Source organism: Stegostoma tigrinum, chromosome 6 (genome assembly GCF_030684315.1).
Source record: "Stegostoma tigrinum isolate sSteTig4 chromosome 6, sSteTig4.hap1, whole genome shotgun sequence".
Taxonomy (NCBI): domain Eukaryota; kingdom Metazoa; phylum Chordata; class Chondrichthyes; order Orectolobiformes; family Stegostomatidae; genus Stegostoma; species Stegostoma tigrinum.
This window is the reverse complement of record NC_081359.1, coordinates 37,998,713-38,021,904: the sequence shown is the minus strand read 5'-3', so window position 1 is coordinate 38,021,904 and position 23,192 is coordinate 37,998,713. Positions and strand designations below refer to the sequence as shown.

Here is a 23,192-nt window from a genome sequence, read left to right as displayed (position 1 = left end):
AGCTGGTCCTTTAATTCTTCTCATCTGGCATTCTCAAAATTCAACTTCATCTTTTACAATAAATGTCTACATAAAGTAGCTATTGGTCCATCTGACATAACTAACTAAAATATCACCTGAATCTGATGTTAAAGGACTCACACTAATCTCACCCAATGTCCTTCTCTTAATGTTTTAGTAAAACCTGTTAGTGCTGTGCTTGATATTCCCCAAAGGTTCATTGATGTAACTCTGCATTTCCTTTGTAGTTCTTGGTATCTCTCTCTCAGTCTGTAATCCTTACTGTTCTTCGCATTTGTATCAACTCTTTACTTTACACTTTACATTACTTTTCACATCCTTGTTGACCATGGTTGTTTAATTACACATATTTGAACTGTGTGTGTTTATAAAGGTCAAGTAGTCATTAAGTTTTTAATTTAAAAAAATATTTTTTCCATTGTTCATCCATAATTCTATTCATTAACTGTTTTGCCAGGTTTATTGCCATTAATTCCTACAGCTACCATCCAAAGCAACCATACTTAAATTCATTATTCATTCCTTCCCTCTCAATGTAATATCAAAATCAATTGTATTACAAGTTAGCTAGTGGCTCTGTTACTGTACTGGCTAAATCAAGATAATTACTCAACTCAAGCTAACAGAGTCCATTCTCTTGTTAATTCAGAAAATATTGGTCCAGAAAACTGTCTTGAATACACTTTGTATTGTGTTTGAAATGGTAGCTGTTGTATGTTAAATATAATTTAGGTTATATACTCAGCAAAAGGACAAATTCATGCAATGGTTTAGTTGTGATTCAAACAGTGGCCAGACAGGTGATGGAATTGGTGTTTAGGGGGCGGAAGTTTTGGAGGGTTCTGGAAAACCAGGCTTTAATTTTCTCTTAGAAAATCTTGCATTTATTTCACACTTTCTGTCACCTCCAGTGTCTCAAAAATATTTTACTGACAAATAAGTATTTTTGAAACGTAGCCCCTTTTGCCATGGCAGAAACTTAACAGCAAATTTGTTCAGGGAGAAATCCTGCAAAGAGTATTGTGATAATGGCCAGAGTGGCCAAGAGACCACTGGCACAAAATTGGACATTTTAAATTGATCCACAGTCAGAGATATCGGGCCGAATAGAAAATTGGCCAAACTAAATTGAACAGCAGCCAACAGTTTTTGACTACAAAGAATGGTGGAAACCAAGACCAAAGAGGTTACAACGATACAAGAGGAACCACTTACAGTTAGCCTGAGGATCGTATATTGGAATAGTTTCAATCAAACTTTCTGGAATCTTGACTTCCAGCCAGTGTCAGAGGACATACACTTTACAACTCCAGGCATGGCAACAGTGAGGGGGCTGATGTGACTCCATTGGATATTCTGAGCCCTGGTTATGACCCCATTGGTCAAAGACTAGAGATCATTTACGAAGGTCCAGGGTGAGACAGGTAAAAGCCCCCAGGATCTTATCACACCCTGATTTTGCTCCATCACCGTTCTCTGATACTGCCAATATAAATTCACTTTCACATTTCAGGACCAGCTATGTACATGGACCTGCTTGCCCCATTGTTTTCAAAACTTTCAATCAATATTACATCAAAGATTGGCTAAAAGGCTAAAGAGGTTTTCCTGACCAGACTGCTTTGTACAGTGCATGGGCTGTCTCTTTCGGCAGACAAAGGAATTTGGTTGAATGTGGGCCAAGACTAGACAGTTGGAAAAAAAAATCTGGACAGGTGGAGAGGTATCTAAATTTGGTCAGATGTTAGATCAAAATAATAACAGATGCCATCTTGATTCCCTCTGCAGGATGGTGACACATAATCTGTTGGTCTACATCTTCAGGTGGATTGCCAGGATGCGATCATCAGAAGCACCAATTGGGTATGAGTACACATATCCTGGCTTTTTGTGATCTGTCCCACCGGAGGCAGGTGAATATGTGGATGGGGCTTTGTGGATCCATCCCAACAAATCCATGATGATTTGGTGTAACAGACAGCTGGTTGCATTTGGAAACACAAATGAGAGCTCAGGCTATTGCTACGTGAGCTAATACATTATGGGTGACTGGTGGGAATTTTCCACAAACAGATGTACAGAAATGAGATGTTTGGCTTCTGGCCAGATAAATTGCTAGAAATTCGGTGATGATGTGATGGGAAAGCTATGGGGGAATAAGTGTCGTATACAAAATTAGACATGGGTTAAAATCGGCCAGAAGTATACCTCTGTGTATTTTTTTTTTCTTGAGGATTGACCAGGAACTCAAAATGTGTGGTTTTAAAACACACAGGCAAAACCGTTCAGAATACAAATTACTGTCAATGGTGTTAGGTATATCTGGAACCCAGCTGCCAGAGTGGCACCCTTTCCAACTTCAGACAGAAAAAAGAAATCCGTATTTGATCTTTGGCTGCTAGAATATAAAAGATAGGTTGACACGTGGGAGGCCAGACCCAGGCCAATGATGTGTCATAAAATAATTATATTGTATGATCCGACAACAGCTTATGGAGTAAAAGCATTCAGACAATACACTCTATTCAGTTAATTTAGATAATAAACTCAGACTTATAACCAAGCAAATTAAACAAACCCTTGAATAAAATTAATCTGGGCAAGATGAATATCAAGTGAGACAAGTGAGAATAAAAGAAAATCAGGCAGATCAATAGCTGATAACAGTGCTAAAAGGGCACGACAGGACCATAAACAAGTTCATCTGGGGAAAGTTAGATGATGACAGTGGGTATTAGAATAAAATCCTTTGTGGCATCAGTGGCCCGAACAGTTCAGTGAGAACCTCAAGCAGGCTAAGCAAAGACAGGTCCCATCTTGGACCAGCAATGAGCAGATGGAGCTTTTGTTGTGCAGGAAGAGACATCACAATATTTCAAATGATCAATTACAGCAACTGACCAAGACTTGGCTTAATGACAACTGTAAGGGGACCCCAGGAAAGGCCATGGGGAATGGTACTGACGATCCTGATCAAAATGCCAAATCGAAATGAGTTTTAAATCTTGAAGATGGAGAACGTTGGCTTTATTTGAGATGGAGTACAGTTAGAATACAATGATACCCTTCTGTATGCTGTTGAAAAAGAGGGAAGGCTGAAAGGTACCACTCTGGATAAATGTCAGCTGACAAAAGAAATGTGTCCTCCAACTCCACGTATTGAAATGAATCTGCATTGTGTCATTTTCAGATAAATGCTGTTCTAAATTGTATTGTAGAGATCTGATCTGGAGCCTGAACACAGGTATCACCAGGAGAGTATATAGGAGAAATGGAGAATACTGCATCACAACTTGCTAAAACACCACCAATGTGGGATCCTCAGATATAACATTCAAAACACCAGCTTTTGCATTTTTTAAAATGTATTTAAGGCTTGTGGATGTCACTGGCCTGGCCACATTTATTGCCCATTTCATGGCAGAAAACCATGTGACAATCAAAAAAGACATAGGAGAAGACCATGGAAGACAGCCAGTCCCATGTTGGAGAGGAAAGAGGTTCCAGTGGCCCAGCCCAAACACATGGATTGTTGTGGGTAATTTTGTTTCTCAGATGGATAGAACCACATAGAGAGTAAATATTTTATAAATAAACTGGTCGAAGTGTCAAAAGCACAGACAACCAGATAATTTAATTATGTGATGTTTATTGAGGGACAAGGATTTACCATAAAACTAGGGATTGCTTTTCTTTGAAGGAGTGCAGTGACTCTTGTGTCTTTATATTCATCTTAGAGGGAAAGCAGAACCTTAATCAGTTTAACATATCATCTGAAAGCTGCAATTCTGCACTCCTTCAGTCGGTCTTTGGAACATCAACTTGATTTTCATTGTCAGATCCTGGAGAGAGATTTAAATTCAGAATCTTATGACTTTGCAGCAAGAACACCAACTGAGCTACAATGATGCTCATTTAATTGGAGGAAATGCCTGTGCGTCAATATTGAATGTTGGATGAACTGTGTGACAGTGATTGAGAGGTGTTGTGGTGAGGCAGAATACAGAGTTTTCCGCGTGGCTATGGAACCTGAAGTTGTGTTCAGATGATGTAACTGTGGTGCAGCTTATAGATGCAAAATGAGAAAGGGCTAAGAATAGATATTTTGAGGTCTCAGAACTAATAGTGTGGGAAGACAAAGTGAAACTATTATACATAATACTCTACCTGTGACTAATAGCTAGTAGCTGAACAACTAATAGCCAGTAGCTGAACAACAGCCCTAAAGAGAAATGAGACAACTTATGGAAGTTATTTAAAGGATTGTGTGGTCACCAAGTCAGAGGAACAATGATAATAATTCACCAGCTCTTTTCAGAGATTGGCATTTCACCGTGCATTTCTTCTTCAAAATTTGCTCATTGATTTGTGCATTGCTAACAGTCGTGTTAGACACTGGTCGAAACTTTTTGTGGCAATGTGGGCCAGCTAAAAAGTCAGGGCAAGCCCAAGTCCACAGGGATAGGAGGCCCACAATCAGATATTTTGGTGGCCATGGTGTTATGTGGCTCAGCTTGTGGCTTCTGCGCCTATCTGAGAGAAAAGATAAGCTCCTAGGGATGCCTGCCAGTCAGATGGCCAATAGTTCTTTGTTCTAGGAATGTCAGCAGGAACAGTAGTATTCTACCCTGAAGAAATGATGAAGGCCACATTGAAATGGTGGTTTCATCATAATGGTGGTTTCAGAATGCTATGCTCACAATGTCAAGGTGGGGCAATTGGAGTGGTGAGCACTGTTGAGGCAAGCAGTCTCCATTGTGAACAAGATTTACCCGGTGACTTTCTTATTCCTGTACTCAAGTGTACAAAATGCCAGCCATTACTTTTCCAAGAAGATTTAGTCCATTGTGTGATGCCGTTGAACTCACCTTCCCAAAACAGGGTTAAGAATGTCAGTGATTTCATTAGAACAAAAGTTATCATTCAACAGGGATGACAGAATAACCAACATTGTAATAAAAAAAATGAAATGATCTGTGTGTAATATCAGAGTATTGTTGCAGTGTTAGGTGTCAGTCTGAAATTTTCTTCCTGTTGCCAAGTTGCACTATTCAATATTCACAAGCTTTTTTTTTATCTTTGTGAGGTCAAGGAAGCCAAGGATAAGAAACAGATAAAATTTGTAGAAAGGATCAACCTGGCTCTGAATGAATGGTGCAACTGGGGATGAACGGCCTTCTGTTCCTATGTGGACAAATGGAATATGCAGTTTAACTGAAGATTTGGTGATGGCAGGGGTGCCAGGGAACTCTGTTGTTAGTTCATTGCTGGTTAGTCAGTTATCCATGTTGATGCCCAATAACACCCTTGCATAATACAGTTTTATCCTTTGATCTAATTCTAGCGAAAACACATTCATTAAACAGTAAAAACATTAAAAAGAACTATGTTTGGAACAGTACACAGAAATACTTGAATGAATGTGTCACAACAAGCTGACAGTTGAGGAAACAGTAAAAGATAGCACAGGTGTTGAGATGTCAAGAGCATTTTGGAGGTGAAAACTGGCTAGCTAAAGCTAACATGCCCAATATAATTCTCAATTAAATATTCCTTTGGTATATTCCCTCCTTAATATCCAGCAAGGCAGTGTATACAGGTTTCAACAAAATAAACATTGACAAATTGCAAATTCCAATTAAAATTCTGCATAAACAGACAAAAACATTCTATCAAGATTATACATAACAATTGGAAAACTTGTTTTGTGAAGGTTTCAAACCTTAGAAGTTTGTTGTCAAGAAATAAAGAAATTCAATATAATGCAATACCTCAGTTTTAGAGAAAAATGACATTTGTCTCATTATTTTCTCAAAGATTTACACTATATTCCATCCTTTAAAACATTTGTACCTAAGTTGAAAAGCATTTCCATAGGCATGTCCAGTTTTACATCAATAACATGTGCGAATAACTTTAATATTAAACAATAAATTGGTTGAAAAATAAAATCTGGGTTACACAGAATAATGGCAACAACTCAGTTTCTACATACTTGATAAATGTAAAATTAGAAGTTTATAGTGTGTAGAAAATAACACAGCGTATTAGGTCACATTTCACCAAAAATCATACAAATTGCAGCCCAGGGTAGATGTGCTTCAGATGAGACATCCTGTAATGAATCACTTTGTCTACTGGATGGGCTTGGGTTAGAGAAGTAGAGTTGTTTTGGTGGAGCACAATGTCAACTAAAGGACAATTGGAGAACATTCAACCTTGAAGATAGAATACGTTAGATCATGTGGGAGGAAAACACAGTGCTGAGGATGAACAAGAAATAAAACAAGTAGAAAATAAAATTGAGATGTAAAAACAGACAAAACTTACAATAAAAAATAAGCAAAATGATCAAATCAAAGAGATTCTACAAAATTGATAACTGCAACAGCAATCAGTTTTAATTCAATGGAAATAAACATTTCTCATTGTGCTTTAAAGCCGTGACCCATTTTATCGTACCTTATTTTTCAAGTCAAATTATTTCAACTTCTTCAACTTCAGATGTCAGCTTTGGCTAAATGTATAGCAAGACCAGCTCTGAGTTAAAAGGCTGAGTTCAAATTCCATTCTACTAATTGAAGCACCTGTTTCAGGCTGACACACAGTGTTAGCGAGGGGCTGCCTGTTTTGGACTGCCAGAGTTTTGGGTGAATGGGAAGTCCCAGCTGCTTTCTCATTACAGTTTCTATGGCACTACTTTTTAAAAAAATCCTGTGAATTATCTCTGGTTCCTAAGCATTACTTATTAAAGTTAACATCAAAAGAACCAGTTTATCATCCTAGTATGATGTTTAGATATGTAGGAACCTACATGTAAATTGACAAGGGTGTTCCCTGCATTGCAAGTAACAACCCATCTAAAGAGTATATTTTTGCAAATAAATTCTGTTAGGATATCTTGAAGTAAGGAAAGGTGCTGTATAAATCCAAATTTTATGTTCACTTTAACTGTAACAAGTTTATGATCAGCATTATTCATTCAGACTATGAACCCCAATAGTAACATTTATTCAATGTCATTGGTTTGCAATATAAAGAGAAAATAAAATAGTGCTTAGAGGGAAGAAATAGAAGTCTTTTTTAATAATGCACTTATAAAAGGAACTGATCTGTTAATTTAAAATAGAATAACAGAATATGGAGTGCCAGACCTATTCAACATAGGCTAGTACTTGTGAATTTTGTTCATTTTGCATCAAAGATGACTTTGCAGTAGTTATAATTTTATGTTGTTCATTATAAATCACATGACTTCTATGTTAATCCAACATCTTGCTGTTTAGAGCCATGTTTTTCACTTTTTCTCCAGAAAATCACGGTAGTCATATAAAACCTATGACATAGAAGGAGGCCATTCAGTCAAACATGAGTATGCTGGGCCTTTGTTAGATCAGCAGGGCATTTTTTTAAATACTAATCTGGGTGAATAACTTTTTCAGTAAGTCACACGTTCTCGTACACTTTTCTGTCGCTAAGATGGTCACGTGGAATTTTAACATCTTTTTGTACCCATGCCATCCGGCTTGCACGATGAAACAAAAACTGCTTTCTGATTTCTACTTTACAGATCTCTGAAGCTTCATTGCTTTCTCACATTCCAGTGCAGTTTTTCTTCTTTCTGTATCTGGGTGAGTTTTACAAAGTCTAAATATGTGGAAGCATTTCATTGATTTGATAAATTTGCTGCAACAGATCTCACATGCAGCCTTCTCCAACTAGCCTAAATGATATGACTGCATATTATGCTAGGTGCAAGTCATCGGAAAGAATTTGCTCAATTTCTAGTTTTACCCAAATACCTCTGTTAATTGTTTACAGGAAACAAATATCGGTGTGCTACTTTAAGAAGGCATTAGCCTGTGAGAAACAAATGGGTTAATGACGCTGTTAAACATTGCACATAAGTAGATCTGAACTAATGCGCTAAAAATAATGCACGGAGAAATGCCAAATTGATAACAGGCTAAAAAAATGCACTTATAATGGTGTCAAAGATCTGTGAGGAAGCTGAAAAGATTCACTATCTATATTAACACAACAGCAAACTGTGTGTCGACTGGATTCTTAGGTTTCAGTCAATTAAACCAGTATTCCTTCCACTCAAAAACAACATTTTTCAGGGGTCATTTCAATAACACTAATGAAACCAAAATACCGTGGACAAATTCCAGCTACTTTACTATAGTACATAAATGTTGCAAATTGAAAAGAAAAGTTACTGAAGTTTCTTGAAAATATTGTTTTGTTCTCCTCAACAAGATACACTGGAATCACTTCTGTCAAATAATTCCACTTAGCCAGGGTTGAATTAGCAATGAGCACTTTTGCTCATTTTGCTTTCCTGTAATAAAACAAAACTGTAAGGACTCAAACTTTCTCTAATTGAAGATTAATCAAAGAAATGTTTCAGGGATTATATTGGAATGTTATATTCAATGTGGGCAGAATATGTTTTATTCTTACTGCCCTACAATAGCTGAGCATTTGGAAAAACAGAGACAGGATCAGACGGTCAGCATGGATTTCCAAGTGGAAAATCATTCTTGGCAAATCTACATGAATTCTTCAAGGTAGTAGTAATGATGAGAGGGAACCAGTAAGTGTGGTTTTTTTTTGTACTTTCTGAAGACTTTCAACCACATTTCACACGAGATTAATGTGTAATAGTAAAGTGCAAGGGATTTGAAGTATTGAGATGAATAGAAAACTGGTTTGCAGACAGGAAATATACTGTAAGAATAAATTAGCCTTTTTCTGATTGGCAGGTAGCGTCCAGAAGCGCACCACAGTGATCAGTATTAGGAAACTGAAAGAAATGCTGATGCTGTATGTCAGGTTCAAAAACAAAGTTGCCGGAAAGCTCAGCAGGTCTGGCAGCATCTGTGAAGGGGGAAAAAAGAGTGACCGTTTCGGGTCCGGTGACCCTTTCTCAGAACTCAGTCTTTTCCTTCACAGATGGTGCCAGACCTGCTGAGCTTTACCAGCAACTTTGTTTTTCTTTTTGATCAGTATTAGGGCCCCAGCTATTGACAAAATATATAAATGATTTGAACAAGGGAACTCAATGTAATATCTTTAAATTTACAGATGACACAAAGCTGTGCAGGAGATGAGCTGTGAGAAAAACATAGAAATTATCTGACATGATTTGAGTTGAGCTAAATGAATGGGCAAATGTTTAGTATATGCAGTACAATATAAATAAATGTGAGGTTACCCACTCTGGTAGCAAAACGAAACAAGAAAACAGATTATTAACAGAATGGCTATATGTGACAGCACAGAAAGTGCAATGAGACCTGGGAATCCTTGCACACTGGTCACTGAAGGTAAACATTCAGGTGCTACAGGTGGTTAAAAAGAAAGCTAAATGATATTTGGTCTTCAGAGCAAGATGATTCAAGTGCAGGTACAGGGACAACTTGCTGCAGTTTTACAGCACCTTAGTAAAACCACACTGTGTGCTGTTTTGGTTTCTTTATCTGAGGGAGGATGTTCTTGCATTAGAAGGAATGCAGTGTGAACATTTACCAGACTGATTCCTGGAATGGTGGAACTGACGAATGAGGAGAGGTTGGATCGCTTAGTACTATATTTGCAGGAGTTTAAAAGAACAAAATCTCATAAAATGGATAAAAATCTAAAGGATCAGCAGGGTAGATGTAGAAAGAATGTTCTTGATGATAGGGAAAGTCCAGATCACAGGGATCACAGCCCAAGTAAACAGGGTAAACTATTTAGGATTGAGACAAGGAGAGATTTCTTCACCCAGAGAGTAGTTGGCCTATGGAATTTGCTACCACAAAGAACAGTCAAGGCCAAAACATCGTATAATTTCAAGGACTTTTATATCGCACTTGAAGCTGAAGGGATCCAAAGATATGATCTCCACCTAACTTCTTTTCTCTCCATCTTCGGTCCACCTCCCCATCTCTCCCTATTTATTCCAGAACCCTCACCCCGTCCCCCTCTCTGATGAAGAGTCTAGGCCCGAAACGTCAGCTTTTGTGCTCCTGAGATGCTGCTTGGCCTGCTGTGTTCATCCAGCTTCACACTTTATTATCTGGGGGAAAAGCAGTGCCTGAATGTCAAGTTGGATCATAATGTATGGTGGAGCAGACTTGAAGGGTTGATTGGCCTAGTCCTGCTTCTATTTTCCACATTTCTACATTTTACATTCCAGAGGGATGACAGGAGTCTTTGGGAGTCATAGGCACTTTTGTATCACGGCTCAAATGTACATACTGAATTACCAATCTCCACAGAGCTGAGTGCTATTTTATTTCACCTTGTAGAATATTGTAAAAATAATTAGATTAAAAAGAAAACACCAGTCAGGAAACTCCCTAGGCAATTAACAAAATAATAAATTACATGTCGATTTAATTTGCTGTAAATTAATGTCAGGTTTTCTCTTTAATCATAAAAATGTAGCAGACTAATATAATATATATTCTTTTTAAAATAAGACAGAACAAATCATAAGCATGTCACAGAGACAGTTGACTATTCTACAAATCAGTCCTGAGCACATGTTCGCTTGAGTTGCTTTGTTGCCATAATTCACTCAATATCTTTAACTTTTGGAAGATAAAACTATACGTATTATATTCAACACAATACAATAAAAAAAGTTTTACTCCTCCTGAGCACAAAATAAATTATTTCTTGAAAACAAATCTTAATTACCTTCTTCCTATTCTCTGTTTTTAAATTATCCATCAATAACTTTTGTTGCAATAATTATAGTAGGGATCTGCTTATGAATTTACTGTTAAAACCTTGTGACTTTTTGTGTTGCAATATATGATACCTGAACACTGACACAGCAAACGAGTTTCTGCAGGGGCCAGCAGAAATTCAGGTGATGTCACAAAACTGGACCTTATGGGAATCAACAATAATTGTAGAGCATTGACAGCCTTTCATGTTTAAAGCAAACTATTCATTTTTAGTGAAACATTATTTGTAGGGGAGTACAATATAAAAAAAAACACTTTACCAGGTTTAATCAAAATCAGCAGTGTTCATTCCATCTTTTGCACGGCATGTTTACGTTGCACCTTCAGCTATTAAATTGATAATTGATTTTATTTTTCTACCAAACTATTACAAAGTGTCTACCAGTAAGCGTCTCTTAACCAGCATAAATGGATGATAAAGTTTACTTGGATGCATGCAAAACAGTATTGAGGTTAACATCCGATAAGATCCAATCCCCTGTACTCCGCACATGGTGAGTTAGCTATGATGTATTTTGAACACGATACTTGCATTTTCACAATTTTTTGGGTCAAATTTTCAAAATTTTAGTCACACTGGTTACATTAAAAATTACATTTCATCTAATTTTTTTTGCTGAAAAGGTAAAATCAAAGCAATGCTGCATACAAATCAATGTAAATAATGTTTCATCCTAATGATGAAGTGTCACTATTATTGTTGAGCACTATTTCATTTACTTCATTGGAAGCATACCTGTGTGAAATTTTAATACCCAAAACATCAGAGTCCCAGACAAATAAAAAATCTATTAAAGGATTTTGAATCTTATCTTTAAATGCTTTCAAAATAATTATAAAGTTTAAAACTTTTGTGGAGAAGACAATTTGGATGCCTATGTGTTTCCACATTTGTAAACTACTAGTTAAATATTCCCAGGACTTTACTGATGAAATAGTTTGGATTGGTACCTTTATCGATTGGAGGCCTGTGATTTTATCAATTGAAACTAAATGAGCATAGTACAATGCTTTGAACACGTACTTGAAGTAATTTGGCAAGTTGTAATATATGTAATTCAATCCTAAGAATAATTTCATCAATCATTGTCCAAAAATACATTGCTGCAACTTATATATTTTCAGAAAATCTATGAGATCAAACAATAAATATCCCAAAACATAAATACAAATTGTTATGATTTTTAACCATCCAGGTAAGCCCCAGTTTTATGACAGTGAAGAGACCAGTTCTTGCTGCAAAAGTAAAATGCTTTCATGGACATGCCATTATTAATATACAAATCTGGCAGGAAGATCAAGGGATGAAGAGATATTCCACAAACTGTGAATCTTCAGAAAGAGTGACTCGATTTTTGCTGCTCTGCCCTTTCTTCCCATAAGATATATTTTTAAAAATCTTTCCATTATTTTTAATAATATGTTGGGCTTGCACAATAGTTCGGAAAATGTTACAGATCAAAATTAAAACCTACATATATTTTAATGAATGGATCACTAACAATACAACGCTAATTAATCTCATCAAAAACTGCAATAATTTAAATTGCAGAGCTTCATTCCTGCATGTCATAAGTTACCAAGTATTTTGCACATTTTAAACGTAAATATTAGCACTTTATTTTTCTTTCAATCCATTCTTGTTTTCCCTCTTTTTAATTTCCAAACCTGATCTGTCTCTAATTCACCCTCATTCTCTACTCTTTCTATTTCTCTCTCAAGTCTTAAACCTAATTTATTATATAAGAGTTTTAATGATGGTCCTATTGTTCACCCAGATCCCAGTTATCCTGTTGTCACCCACTGTCATCAGCTTGCACTTGCAACAAGCTACAATGCAAAACAATATTTAAGCTCTCAGGTGAATGAAAGCATACAAATAATAATGATGCCCTGTTCCAGCAAGATTTGGACATTCTATTTTAAATGTATTATCCGGAACACATTTATCAGGAATGCAAATAATTACTTAATTCATAACCACTAACCACATATGAGACTGGATCTGACTTGGAATTCAGACAGTTAAACACTTTTTTTCTGGGATCAATAATTCAACAGCTAACTCAATGTGAGTTATATAACTATTTGGTTTTTGCGTGAACACAGTAGTGGATGACACTGGCATAAATATCTCAAGTTTCTTTGAAATGAATAAATGAAGTTTGTCTAAATCCTTTTTAACAAATTTGCAATGTGACAAAATAATCTCAACAATACCTCTAGTCAGGACGTATTTTGTTCTGTTGTACCATGGCAATTTAAAACAGCAGCAGAGAAAATAAAATTAGACAGTGGTGTATGAAATAAACTTAGTGCATGTGCCATACAATGGCATTTTTTTTCACAAAGGAAAGGAGAAAGACTGGATTTCTTTTATTTTTATGCTGCTATATTACATTTGGGCCAAGCAAAGAAAATAGAATGCATCTGATAATCTACACTGCAACTGTCTTTTCCCAGATATGCCCACCTACCTTAACATGTATTCAGTAACAGAAAAACAAAATGAAAATGGGTACATTCATGATAAGTAACAGTATATTCCCACTATACTGATAATTCACTGTTAAGTTCCACAAAACAAGACCCAGCTCCATCTTAAGACTGGCCAAGATGTTTACATATTATAAGAAAAGTGAAAAGGGTTTACTGAGTCTTCAGTACACTATAATCAGGTGAAACTAGTGAATATGGTACTTTTTAATTAGCTATAATATAATGAAAATATATCCACTACTTAAAAACCTTTGGGAAATCAGTATAACTTCTGATAGAATCAATTTGTGTTTTACATCAAAACTTCCATGAGATCCAATTAAATTTATTTAACAGATTTCAGTGAGCAGTGTTCTGTAGCGATTAGATCTGAATTATGTTTGCAGTATTATCAAAAAGTATTGCATTGTGAAATAAATCTACAATGTTCCACAATAAAAAAAGTCAGTAGAAAATTATGTCTGGATGGTCTCCTTCATATCACTTAACAAACTTAATGGTCTCACTGAAATATCAATGTTAAAATAGTGATAAATGTTGAAAACCACACTTTATAGCAGTATTTTAAAAAAACATCATATTTGGTGTTTTAAAAATTGTTCAAATAGGGAAGAAATACTAGCCATTCAAACACCTTTTAAATTCCCTACACATGAAAATGAGATGATGACATTATTTAGGATCCAATTTATACAAAAAAAAACTAATTTAATACTGACCTTTTCATGTGTATATTTGTTAATTACAGTATAGTGTACAGAAGATAGTGTGGAAATATCATATTTTATGATTTAAGGGTTTAGATCTAAAATACTGCTAATGACCAATGTGGAGACCTCCACTGGGGATGCTAATGCAATATGTAGAGTCAAAATTCCAGGTCTACTTCTGGATGCTTCTTTACCTCGAATTCCTTCATCGACAGATCATATTAACCCTTAAACTAAATTATTAAGCTTGTTGCTGGCTCATATTAGAAATCTAGTTTGACAAGTAAATGCAACTCCATATCAACAAATATTTAAAATGACAACAGTAAACCCAATTAAAATGGTGCTTCCTGACAAGAGGTTCTTGCTGTACTGTCTGTTCTCTTTATTTGGCTTTAATGTTTAGCCAATGTAAAGCAATCTGCCATTGTTAAAGTTCAACTGCCTCTGATAATGTACCTTTGTTAAACTATATACGGCGTTTAAAAAGTCACACAAATAGCCAGTTTGAACACCCAGTGGTGTGATATAACTTCCCCGTTGAGTTTTTTTTTACAAGGGCACAGACATTACATACAGATTTGTACAATCCAACAGATAGCCCTGCGTGGCCCCAGTGCACACACTCAATTGTGCAATTCTGAGATGAATATTAAAGACCTCAGGTTTCTTTCTAAAAGTGCAGAATGCATACAAAGACATCCATTTTAAGAATAAGAGCTCCATACTAAAATTAGGGGAGTGCTAGCCTCGTGAAGTTCAATGAAGGGCCATTTTGACTCTAATTATAAAGACTGCTGAAGCTAGAACCAAATCCAAACTGTGCATTGACAACACCTATGACACACTTTGATCCACTGCATCAGGTGTTGTGTCATGTTGCAAAACTGCAAAAATGTATTGATGCATTTTTGTACAACATGCGATATTTCTGATGTCATCTAGGAATAAGCAAAATATTTTGTTTGGAGAGGTAACTACCAGGTGATTTTTTTTGTGTGACTATAAAGTATTAAGTATTATATCGGTCTATTTTGTAACTAAAATACCTGGCTGTGGTACACATGAAGAAACTGCAATTTACCAACAACATGATGCAAATTTAGTGAATTAAAAAAAACACTTCCAGAAATGGGCAAGTTAAGAATGTAAGAAAGACTGTAAATTTCCCATCTCTAGGGCAATGAAACCCAATATGTTTACTTATGCCTATTGTCAGAATATCACGAGGAAAATCTTCAGTTTGGGGTCCTCTGATTCTAGCAAACTCCAATGTTTCAATGGAGCTCTGAGTTATGGTGCACACCCCTAGCTGAAAACTCCTTTCAAGTTGATTATCTGGTGGCCTTGATACTTATCCCTCAAACAAGTGTGTGGAATGAAAAGGAAACAATAAAATAACCGAATTTCAGATAATTAGAAATAAATACTGTATATAAACAACTCTGTGGCTTAGAACTGACTGCATGTTGTCTGTTTTTCGAGAACTTCGAGGTAGTCCGGCTCGATGTGAAGCTTTGCTTTCAGTTCCAGGTAATCATTTCTAATTTGCTCGGCATATACATTACTAGGTGCCCCGTACAGCACCGTCTCCCTCATCCTCTCCGGATGTAAATACTGGCGTCTTACTTCATAATTCGGTGAATAATTATAGTTTGGTGGACTACCAAATTTATATTCAACACTGTTGCCAGTGGGCGACTGTTTGCCCGGCTCTAAAATGCCACGGTAGAAATGTTCTACATCTTGAACTGGAGAGACCTGCTCGTGGGGCTCGATGGTGCTGATGCTGTACGAGGGGCTCCTCAACTGGTTCTCTCGCTCCTCGTCCACCGGGTTTCGGTAGGTGACCTTGAGCTCGTGTAAGTCCCTGTAATCGTCCACCGAGTTGCCCTCCCGAGACCTGTAGATGGGGTTCTTGCACATGTGGCCCAGTGGGTGGGGGATGTACTCGTAGACGTGGCCGACGGGGCTCTTGGCTTTGGGCGCCGGCCCGTGGCTGTAGACGCTGTACTGCAGGTTGAAGGAGCTCACGTCGGAATTGTTGGCGCTGGTGCGCTCGCTCTGCGCCCGCTTGCGCCGCTTCATCACCACAACGAAGAGGCCGGCCGCCACGAACACCGACGCCAGGAAGACCAGCAGCAGGCTGAGAATGAGCACCGACAGGGGCACCACTGAGCCCGTGTCCGGGAACGGTGTGGCCGGGCCAGCCGTGGCGAGGGGCCGAGCGGCCGCCGGGCCAGGCGGCGCGGGGAGCAGCAGCGAGGGGGTGGAAAAAGCCACCTCGTCGGAATGGTCTGGGCAGATGAGGTCGGAACGGAGCGAGGCCAGGTCTTGGCCGGCCAAGTGCTTGGGGGACTGGCAGCTGAGGCGGCGGACCAGAGCTCCGGGACCCAGGCGCTCCAGCCAGCGCTTCATGCCCAGCAGCGGGCAGCCGCACTCCCAGGGGTTCTCGTCCAGCTCGATCTGGATGAGGGAGGCGAGCTGGTCGAGAAGGCCGGCGACGGGCAGCGAGGCGAAGCGGTTACCCCGCAGGCTGAGCCGGGTCAGGCTGAGGCCGGCGAAGAGGCGCGGCGGCAGGGACCTGAGCAGGTTGTGGTGCAGGAAGAGCAGCTGGAGGCCGGGAGCCGGCGCCAGGGTGCCGGCCCCGAGGCGCCGCAGGGCGTTGTACTCCAGGTAGAGGTAGCGCAGGTTGCGCAGCCCGCGGAAGCTGCCTGCCCCCAGCGCCTCCAGGCAGTTCCCGTTCAGGTAGAGGCGCCTCAGCTGGGTCAGGTTGGAGAAGGCACCATCCTGCACCGCCGTGATGCGGTTGTGGCCCAGATGTAGCAGCTCCAGGCCGGCGGCTTCCTCGAAGTCCCCCCGCCTGACCGCCGCCAGCCGGTTGCCGCTCAGGTACAGCTTCCGGGGGTTGTAGGGTTTGGGTTGCAGCTCGGAGACCCTCTCGATCCGCCTCTCCTGGCAGTTGACATTGAGTCCCAGCTCGGAGATCTGCAGGTTGCAGCTGCACTGCCGGGGGCACACCAGAGGCACCGGGGGCTTGGTCTGGTAGGCGAAGATGGGGCCGTACGGGTAGCCTTGCCCCTCCCCTTCCTCCTCCTCCGCATCCAGCTCCCCCTTCATCTTGAGGAATGGGTTGCGGGAAGTGGTGACCCTGACCCGGGAGGAGGGAGCCTTGGGCAGGCGGGTGCCTTTGGGCTGGTACCTGGACGGGGACGAGGTGATGGGGAGGTTGGGTGTGGCCGCCGGAGGCGGGCTGCTGTGGAAGTAGCCTCGGGTGCTCAATGGAGGAGGGGCGAAAGGCGGCTTCCAATCCGAGTCCAGCCCCCCGGGCCGGCGGGGGCACAGCTCCTGGCGGGAGACCTCGCCCAGGTCGCGGCCGTGCAGGCGGAAAGGGGTCTCGCAGACCACCTCGCCCACCAGCGCCGTGTACGAGATGCTCTCCAGCCAAGCCTTGAGGGCCAGCAGCGGGCAGCCGCAGTCCCAGGGGTTGTCCTCCAGCTGGAGCTCGGCCAGGCCGCCCAGGTGCTCCAGCAAGCCGGCGTGCGGCAGTGCCCGGAGCCGGTTACCCCTCAGGTCGAGGTGAGTGAGGGGGACGTGGCGGAAGAGGTCAGCGGGCAGGCCGGCCAGCAGGTTGTCGTTGAGGATGAGGACCTGCAAGTGTGGGAGTCTGTCCAGGTTGCCGCTCTCCAGCCGCCGGAGGTAGTTGTAGTCCAGCTGCAGGTACTCGAGGCGCTCCAGGCCGGCGAAAGCATCCCTCCGCAGCCCCTCCAGCCGGTTGTTGTTGAGGTGGAGGCGCCGGGTGGCGTGCAAGCCGCGGAAGGCGCCCGCCTCGATCTCCTCGATCCGGTTGCCGCCCAGGTGGAGCACGGCGGCGCCGCTGAAGTTGAGGAACTCGTCGGGCTGCAGGCGGCTCAGCAGATTGCCGCTCAGGAACAAGTGGTAGAGGGGCCAGTGAGGCGGGCTGAGCTGCAGCACGCTGACGATCCGGCTGTCCTCGCAGCCCAGCACCAGCACGCCGTCCTTCTCCTGGCAGGAGCACAGAGTCTCGCAAACCTCGCCGTAGCTCTCGCTGCCGTCGCTGGCCACCGCCCCCAACCACCACCAGCCGCCGCCGCCCACCAACGAAGCTAAGGTGACGGCCCGAGTTAGCCACACGGACATCTCGGCGGGGCTCCTGATGCTCACTCCCACCCGCAGCTGCTCACCTTCGACAAGAGAGAGAAAAGCAAAAGAGAAAGGGGGAAATAAATAAGTGTGAATATCTGCCATCGGAAGCCATCGACGATCATCGCCACAAACATACACACAACCCACGGATACCCTCCCCCCCCAACTCCTCCAATTTGAAATAGGGTGGGCGGGCAATGCACTCAAATTGCCATCGCATCCCCGCCCCTTCCCCAAAAAGATCGAGGTCATCCAAAGTTTATGAAAAAATGTCATTCCCCGATGATCACTCCCAGGATCTCTGAACGCTTCTCCGGAGTAAGTTCCTTGCAGGCTGTAACTGGGCAGAGAGAGACAGACGTACTGCACTGTGCTGCCTGGCTAAAGGCAAAGCTTGGAGCCTCCTCCGAGTTGAAATAGGAAGTTACATTTTCGTGTGAGCGTCACTTATCACCCACTGCGTTAACGTCACTCCAGCATCAATATGCATTTGACCAGATTTCAAATCTATTCCTTCATGAGATACGCCAACAGCCCCCGATTTAAAATAAATCACGGCCATTTTCAAAAGCATCTTTGTGTTTTGGCAAAGAAGGGCATTAGAACAGCGCTGACCAAACGCACACATTCTCTCTGCAGCTAATTCCACGCAAACTGCTCTCTTCGCTCTTGCCCGACAAGGCAAAAAAAAAGCCGGGCTTCGGAAGGGACCGACAGCTCTGGCAAGGAAATGCGCCTCGTAGGCTTCACTTCATAGTAAAGTGATTCGGGAAATAACAATAATAATAAACAGGCTGCAAATAGCTTTTTTTTCCTCACAATTCCAATAAAATGCTTGTCTCACCCCTACATCCCTCCTCTCCCCGGCACCAACTTACCCTTTCTCCCAAACACTAGCGGCGTTGAAGGATAGCTCGACACATTCAGCCATATCTGACTTCCACCCGGAATTTGGCAAAATGCAAACCCAGATGAAAGTCGCTAGATTGGATCATTTGTAATTGGATAAAGCCAGTCGCCAATGTGCCAGCGTAGGAAATGCTGGTCAGAATCGGCGGTAACTGTCGCAGCCCTTCATCCTTCCGGGTAAAAAGATATATTCAAGTTGATTAAAGGCAAACAAATAATCTACGTCAGCGATTTAATACCCAAATTTCATCTCGCTCGAACAAATCCGATTTCCTGGAGCTATTTTTTTGTTTTCATTCAGCGACTGCATCAGTCCACAATATTTAAAAAAATGCATATTTCGACCCAGTGATGCTGGAAATCATTCTGACCGCGATTTGTGTGTGTCTCCACCATGCAACTCCAGGCTATCCAATACACAAGGTGCAACGTTTAAGCAAAGCACTTCAACACAATTATTGTCCCCAGTAGGAATCCCCTTCGCATTATGGTGGATTGAGGACGCCGTTTCCCCATTTCAATCCCCCATTATCTTACCCTGATCTCACTTGACGTTGTATGCTGGGGTACTTTGATCAACCACCTGCTTCCCAAACCATCATCCCAAAGAAAAAAAAGTTTTACTATTTAATCAGATATACTAACGGCAAATGTAGCAAGAGATATGTAAGTTCATGCATTTGATCTCAGTATTGATTAAAACAATGGCCAGCGCAATACACTTTTCCGATTCCTATATATGTCTCATATTTTAGTATCAAAGCAGGTTTTGTTTTAATATTATTTTTGCTCAGTGCTGAATACTTTCGACTACTGCATCTGGCGCGCGCGCACGAAAACACATTAAACCCCGCTTACTTCAGCACCCGATTTAGATCCCCGTACATTCAGTTCGAATGAAATTAGAATTTACCTACCAAGCTCCTCGTCTGAAATCTCATAACGTTGCAGAGGTTTTGGGGGTGGGGTGCGGGGGGGTGGTGGTGTTGGTGCGCTTCCGGCCGCGATCCGAGTGGAAGTAGCGCTTTCGGAAGGTGATTAGAAATCCTTCAAAGTGGCTGTTGTTCACGGGTAATCGCGGTCGCACTCGAGATAGAAAGATATCATGCACTGGCTCCTGCTCACGACGTTCGCTGCGCGACCGCCCGCCGGACGGACGGACGGACGCTCGACTTCTCTCCCGGTTGCACTTCCACCAACTTTAGCTGACGGTGAACAGGACGAGCCGGTCGGCAGCAGCCCCTCCGCCTGCTCCCCTGCCCTTCCTCACAGAAGCACATCCTCCGGTGTATCACCGCTTCACACCAGCTACCACCCCACTTACCCCCACCTCTCCCTATACTCCAAAAGCAGCAGTAGCACCACTCCCCCGCGAACCCAACCCAGCCAGACTATGTTCCAAGATGCCTCGCAGTCACCGACTGTAGAATATGGCTGGAACCAACTCGTTCGTCTCTTGGCTTCTGCCTTAAAGAGGGAAGTCGGATGTGAGAACCTAGAAGCGTGGTTGTCTGGAGAAATACACCGCGGTGTTAACCTCGAATCCAGTCGAGCCCTGGGGAATGCGGAAGGACTTTTCGCTGTCTGTCCTCTCTCCTTGTAGACTTTCCCTTTCCATTCATCCATTGCCTTGGGACCATCATTACCGTGCTGTTAACAGTCAGGTTAATCAAAGCTGTTGGGTGATAGGGGAGGGCGGAAAAGCGAAATCTTCAATTTCAAATGGCCACTCAGTGAAATGAAACACAAAATCGAGGAGCACGTAGGATGTCTGGAAAATACACCCGGATTTTTTGCGAGTTTCGGACAGTGCTCCTCTTTTTCCCCGAATGCTGTAATTTCTATTCATTCCACCAAGGCTGATCCAGTCTATATTTTAAAGAGCGTGATAAATCAGCGCTAACAAACCATTTTGTAGGAGCGTCAGTATTTACTGTACTCAGCGTGGTTGTTTGTCATTCTAGCCATTTCCCAAACAGCAGGTTAATACGCAGCGGGGGTGAGCAGCGCGCGCGCATTCACACACAGAAAGGAACTGATTGTAGCTGATCCTGAGAATGGTCATGGCCAAAAGATGGCAGTGCAGAGTGACAGAATTAAAGACCGACACAGAAAGCTCCATCTATTTGACTTTGCTTACGTTCCAACAGGAGAAACCTTATATAAAAAATTGTGTGGAAGCACCGGATTCGGAGATGGATTTACCTGGTCTCCGTTCAGGGTCCTACTTCCCACTGAGTTTGATTTTTTTTAATATTTGAAACGCAGGCAGTAATAACTTACCAGCGCGCACAAGAGCTATCTTACTTAGGGCCGTCAGTAATGGAAGCATGAAAGTTGGTACGGTGGTAACGATCACACAAATACTCACAGAGCTATAATATGCTGTGCAGCCACCTACAACTTTGTGATCCTCTATCCCCCTCAATCCAATTCTGATCCTAGTGCGCGTGCATTGCCCATTTTAATGAGTCCACGCAGGGAGACGGTGCCTTCAGTTGCTAAGGCCCTGAACCACATTTCCCCCTCTCCTCTCTTTTGTACCTACCAATATGTCTTTGATCATTTGCCCTAATATCTCTTTATGTGTTTATATAGGTGTCAAATTTTACTTGGTAATTCTCCTGTGAAATTTCTCGTGCTGTTTTATTGCACAAAAACGTTGGCAGAAAGCAAGGTTGTGGCTGATGTGTTATCACCACAGTCCTACCGTCATTTTATGTTTGTTGAATGCCTGCAGTGGTGGGACAGGCTACAGACTACGGACTCACATTGAAAATTGGGCTAATGCTGTTATTATTTTAATCTACATCAAGTCTGCACCTTGCTGTTGAGATTTGCAAGTCCATTCTATCTGTCAGCATTATTATACATTTAAGCATTAAACAATGATTGACAAAGATGGAGAGAGAATTGTCTCAGATAAATGTAGTGCTGACTCCATTCAACACTGTATGTGAGTCATGTAGAGGCAATAAGGACTCCTAATTACTTACATTACAGAGACAAAGAGGACATGACATGGAATTTTGGTAAATTTGATTCAGTTTCATCTGAAAATCCTAGTCTGGAATATATACAAAAATAAACTCATTTTGTTTTATTTACAAACATTATTGTTTTAACAGACAGTCTCTCCCCAAGACAATTTTAAATCCTTCTGCTGTCTTCACTTGTTATATGGATTATCTTACATTAGCACTTGGGCCTACCTTTAGCCGCTATAGCTTACTGTTTATTTCTATTATGATCATAGTCTCTGATCTCTCTTTTGAGATCCAGGTAGCTTCAACTTTTAAACTAACAGGAATTTTACAAGCCCTGTCTTTGTTCTGTACAGATTGCCCCCACAAACTCTTACACTGTCCCACACATGCTGACACAACACCTGATCCCTGCACTCTCACATTATCACACACACCTTCAAAATCACACCATCTCGCACAGATACTCACTGCATCCCAATCATGCCAACTCAATCCCACACACATGCATTCAATCCCATGCCAACTCACACTTAATCTCATGCACACTCAACGTCCCATACACTTTCACACTTCATTTTTATCAGCTGACTTTAGAACTTTTGAAACACTCAAAATTTACATTTATTTTTGTTAATCTGCTTACATTTTTTCACCCTCAAAGCCTCTTTTAATTCATTTTTTAAAAATTAGATCCAGATACAATAATTACATTCATATTGGAACTGTTCCATTCGTGTATCACAAGTGCAAAAGTGATGACAATTTTTGAAAAAAAAACAGGATCTTATCACAGCTGATCTGCTTGCACTGGGCTTTGCCATAAGGTTCTCCTCATCCCTACAGTCATCCTTCACAGTTGTTGTACTTATAACTTCTTCAGACACCCCATCTTTCATGTTCATAACAGCTTTTTTCTCTCTTTGCAGAATAAGATAGCTGACAACTCTAGAGATTGGTGGAAGTCAGCTGTGGATGCACAATTGACATTGCACAGACACTATAGAGGAACAGTCTTCAGAGATTGGCATTGTGGCAGTGTTGATGAGCATATATGATGGGAGTCACCACCTATATGCCTCTAGGAATCCAGGCACGACGGCTAATGTGACAGCTCACTGGCAGACTGTGATTGGAGTTCCTAATTCTACTTTTGT

General features: G+C 41.3%; 1 protein-coding gene across 3 annotated transcripts; it reads right to left on the bottom strand.

Annotated features, from left to right (window-relative positions):
- Positions 1–10,947: 10,947 nt before the first annotated feature.
- LOC125453368 (SLIT and NTRK-like protein 5) lies at positions 10,948–21,045 on the bottom strand. 3 transcript variants are annotated; one of them, XM_048532848.2, is made up of 3 exons: positions 19,969–21,045; positions 19,021–19,637; positions 10,948–18,180 (listed from the first exon to the last, which is right to left on the bottom strand). In XM_048532848.2, exon 3 carries the CDS (start codon positions 18,134–18,136, stop codon positions 15,428–15,430), a length of 2,709 nt encoding a protein of 902 aa, XP_048388805.1. In that variant the 5' UTR covers positions 18,137–18,180; positions 19,021–19,637; positions 19,969–21,045; the 3' UTR covers positions 10,948–15,427. The 3 variants fall into 3 exon arrangements, with proteins under 3 accessions (XP_048388805.1, XP_048388804.1, XP_048388806.1); XM_048532847.2 differs by having other exon boundaries at positions 19,021–19,221; XM_048532849.2 differs by lacking the exon at positions 19,021–19,637.
- Positions 21,046–23,192: the final 2,147 nt, after the last annotated feature.

Bases quoted from the DNA above. Each gene is read 5' to 3' on its own strand.
- LOC125453368 (XM_048532848.2), bottom strand. From the start codon at position 18,136: ATGTCCGTGTGGCTAACTCGGGCCGTCACCTTAGCTTCGTTGGTGGGC.